This window comes from Athene cunicularia, unplaced genomic scaffold (assembly GCF_003259725.1).
Source record: "Athene cunicularia isolate RWA unplaced genomic scaffold, athCun1 SCF_55, whole genome shotgun sequence".
In the NCBI taxonomy this organism is placed as follows: Eukaryota; Metazoa; Chordata; class Aves; order Strigiformes; family Strigidae; genus Athene; species Athene cunicularia.
The window spans coordinates 34,581-38,690 of NW_020799485.1; the positions used below are offsets into that span (position 1 = coordinate 34,581).

At 64.3% G+C, this 4,110-nt stretch overlaps 1 protein-coding gene across 1 annotated transcript in view; it reads left to right on the forward strand.

The window, feature by feature from the left end:
• Positions 1 to 4,110, forward strand: part of PSMD4 (proteasome 26S subunit, non-ATPase 4) — a 21,665-nt gene that overhangs the window by 12,491 nt on the left and 5,064 nt on the right. Inside the window, exon 5 of the mRNA XM_026867491.1 lies at positions 4,004 to 4,094. Coding sequence (XP_026723292.1) covers positions 4,004 to 4,094 — 91 coding nt within the window. The remainder of the gene's footprint in view (positions 1 to 4,003; positions 4,095 to 4,110) is intronic.

A 4,110-nucleotide genomic window follows, 5' to 3' on the forward strand; every position in this document is an offset into this window, starting at 1 on the left:
CTCCGGGGCAAGGCCCGGCCGTGGGCACGCGGGGAGGAAGGGCCAGCGGGCCCTGGCGAGGCCGCTGCGGCGGGGAGAGGCCGGGACCCCCGAGCCGCCTCTGGTCTGGACGTGGGACCCGTTTAGATGTTAATGCGGAGGGATGGCTGAGCCCGGCACAATGGAGCACAAAACATGCGCATAATGGCTGAAGTTTTAATCCCCTGCTGCCGCCTGGAGCAGGGAAAACAATGCCGAGGGTTTCAAATGGCCCGTCCAGCGTCCTGGCAGAGGATTATTTTCTACCTGGTACCCCAAGAGAGCCTTTTCATGTGCCAGAAGCAAAGAAAAAAGGGAAGGGGAAGGAGGGACAGCCAGCCCGCCCGCCCTCTCCAAGGCATGTCAGCAGCAGGGCACAGGCTCTGCTTGGGGCAAGGCAGCAGATTTCATGGGGAAAAATTAATAATTAAGCTCCTGGAGCGCCTTAAAGTGACCGTTCTCTCCCCGTCTGCCAGTGAGCCGACAGCCGGGCTCGGCAGGAGCCGCCCAGCATCCGCCTGCCACCTCCTCCTCCTGCCTCACCCAGGCCGTGCTGCAGAAGCCGCTGGATGTGGGATGAACCCCGTCGGGGTTTCTGGCCGCGCCGGTTGTCCCCCGGCTGTCGGGGCCGAGCTCTTGGCTGGGGAGAGGGGACCTGTGGCCACGAGCCCCCCTGAGCCACCGGGGCTCCAAGGGCCCGGCCGGCGGGGCGGGGAGAGGTGCCCTGCCCAGAGCTCAGGTGGGGACCAGGCTGTGAGGAGAAGGGTGTCTCGGCGCAGACCCAGGGCCAGGGAGTGCTTTATTCCAGCAGAAGCGGAATTTGTGCAGCTGGAGGTGTGGGAGAGGAGGGATTGGGGGCGAACAGCCAGCGGGTTGGCTCAGGCCCTCCGAGCTGAGCCCGTGCTCGCGTTTGGAGGCCGCAACGCCTGGCTCCTTCCCTCAGCACCGCTGCCGCCTTGCTGTCAGCAGCTGGGAACGCGCACCCGGCGTGCTGGGATCAATGGGCATCGATGGGATCCCTACGGAATCGCGTTGTCGCTTTGTCCCCTTGGCCTCCAGATGGGACGTGCTGGGCCGCGTGGCCCCGGGCCGCTCCGGGGGACGGGTTATCGCGTCCTCGCGCGCGGGAGCCCCGTCGGCACCAGCGTTTGCCATTCCTGTGGGCGTCTGCGCGCGTTCGCGTTCAATAAATGCCCCAAACCCAAAAGCCTGGAGCAAACTCTGCCGGGATCATGTCGTCGTTGTCTCTTCCCTTAAATCCCGCAGCCACGGCTGCTTTTGGGTGCTGCCGAAGCCACTCTGGGGGTCCCAAAACACGCCCTGACCCCCAAATCCTGCACGGGGGCCGCGTCTGCTGCTCCAGCCCTGCCCTGCGGCCCGAGGCTGCGGCTTCACGTGGGGGGAGACGGAGCTCCGGGGAGGGGGCGGCCGTCGCGCACCGAGCACGAGGGTGTCGCTGGGCGCAGACTTTGTTCCCAGAGGTGCCGAGAGCCTGGATTTTGTACTGGGCCGAGGGCTTCGTGGCTCAAGCTCCTGCCAGCTGCTCCTCCGGCAGCGTTTCCCCTTCGGAGCGTGTGCTAAAAACGTTCCTCTGGGGGGTGATCCTTGCCGCGTTTGGTCTGAAGCAGGAGCTGCGCGCTGGTTTTTGGAAAGCCTGAAGTAACTGTCTCTGCCCCGCGCTCCCGGTAAATCCCGCGGAGTTGGGCGTTTGGGAGAAAACGATCCCGCTGGCGAGCAGTAACCCTGGAAAAGAGCTGAACAAAGGCTTGGCCGCGGCAGGTGGGGGCCCCGCTGGGCGGGAGAGCGGCCCAGATCCTGCGAGAAGTGAGGCTGAAGGTCGCTGCCGAGCCGGGAACGGGCCTCGCGCCTCCCCGCCCCCCGGCAGGATCGGCCGCTGCCTCGGCACTGCTGGGGGGGTCCCGGGACCCCCGTTTTTCTGCTCCGCTGCTTCTGCCTGTGGGTGGCTCCGGGCTGGGGCCAGCCGGGCTCCCGGAGCCGGGACCTTCAGGGCTTGTGTGTGTTTCCCTCCGAGCGGGAGCGGGGGCCGGCGGGGGGGTGACGCCTCGTGCCGCCGCCCAGGCGCTGCATGGCGTTGGCCTGGCCTTGGCTCCTCAGGGCCTGCTCCCACCCCCGCCGAGGTGAAGAAAGGGGGGACGGGTCAGCTCGGGCCTCTGGATGCTTCCGGGCTTTGGCTCGGACCTTTCCCCACTTTGCGAGATCGTGAAGAATCCTAAAACCAGAGTCCCTGCACCTTTTCCTTCCTCCGTCCTTGGGAGGGGCTGGAGGGATGCTCCGCGCTGCCCTGCAGACGACATTTTCTCGCTCTCAGATCTCTCCCATGTGGTTCTTGATGCTTTCAAAGCCCCGCAGCGTCCTTGGGGTGCCCCGATCTTACAGACGGGGCGAAGCGCGGGGATTCTCGCTCCCATTGCCCCTGCGGGGCAGATCCAAGCTCAGGACCACAGGGGCTGCCGCTCCTTCAGGCGCAGACCCGCCGTGCCCCAGGGCTCCCAGCAAGCGGCCGGGACTGGTGCCTGGGCGGAGGGAAGAGCCTCGCCAGGAATCTCGAGGATTTTGCTTTGGGTTTCAGGCAGAGGGGAGGATGCAAACGCTGCGGGGGGAGGCTGAGGGGCCTCGTTTGATGTCAGCACAGTCCGGGCACCTCGTAGCCACTGCTGGGTCTTGCAGCCCCCGTCTCTCCCGCACCCTCCCCGTGCCGATGGCGGCAGCCGGGGGGGCTGAGCCCTGGAGTTGGTGGATCCCGGTGCTGGGAAGGGGAAGGGGGGGCTGCCCCGGCCAGCAGCTGCTCTGCTGGGGGGCACAGCGTCGGGGAGGGACCCCTCCAGCTGGCGTGGCCACCGCCTGCAGAGCCACCTGCGGTTGCCATTCGACCACCACCGCACCTGGAGCCGTCCTCCTGAAGTGGCGGGGGCGTCGGAGGAGTTTGGTGCCGGGTTATTTTATTTATTTCTCTCTCTTTTTTTTTTTTTTCCCTCTGAACCTCCCCTCCCACTGCAGCCGTCACCGCTGAGCCCTGACCTCATGATGTCATGCTGGGAGTAGGACGTGTTGCTGGTTCTTGTTTAACCAGCCTCCCTTTCTATCATTTTCCCCCTCTCCTACACATGAAACCTGAGACCACTCTCTGTCCCTTCCCCCTGCTTTTTTTCTCTTTTCCTCCCTCTCCGCTCTGTCCAGAAGCTCCTTCCATCAGGTCAGTACTGGGCTCGGGTCCCTGGCACAGCGGCTGCCTCTCCGGAAGCGCAGTGGGGACAGCGTTTGCAGACCGCGCTGCTAAAGGCTTACTAGATAAGCAAATTCTTAGGAGATCAGGAGGCAGAGAGAGAAATCTCGTGTGCTGGCAAGGGCTCGGCGCTGCGATTTGGAAATAGGCTGTGTGGGTTTGGGCTACGGTTACGGAGCAAGTGGATGCGAGCGGGAGCCGGGGCGTGTCACCGGGGAGACGGCCAGGGGACTCTGCGGGTCGCTGGGGGTGTAAATGCTGCCTGGGAAGGGGCAGAAGAGCATTTGGTGTCGTGGAGGAGCGTGGGACAAGCGCGAGGGCTGGGCGCGAGCAGGGGCTGCCGGGGGCAGGAACCCCGAGAGCGCCGGGGACGCGGCGGTGCCGGTTCCCTGCAGGGGCTGTTTCCCACGCGGCTTTGCTGCCCTTGAGGCTTCTCCTCTTTTTCTGCTTCCTTCATCCCAAAAAGCGGGAGGGAATATTTCCTCCCTGAGAAGGAGAAGAAAAGGGGGCGCAGGAGATTTAATTCCACGTCCGTGGATCTGCAGGTGTCAATTGTGGCTCCACGGACGTGGAATTAAATAAAGACTTTTAATGTGCGAGAGCCCATCTTGGCGTTAACCTTTGTTTCTCTTCTGACCCGTTGTCTCTTCCGAAGCTTGGCCGAACCCCTCCTGCCTTTGATACGAGCAAAACTAATTACAGTTCTGGAAAGCAGTGAGGGGCGGCTAACGAACGTTGGAGCTGGAGAATCTGGCACCGTGCTGGATACCAGGAGGAGGTTCCCAGAGCACCGCCGGGGCCCGGGCGGCCGCGTGGCCCGCACAGGGGGCAGGTACGGGCGGTTCGGC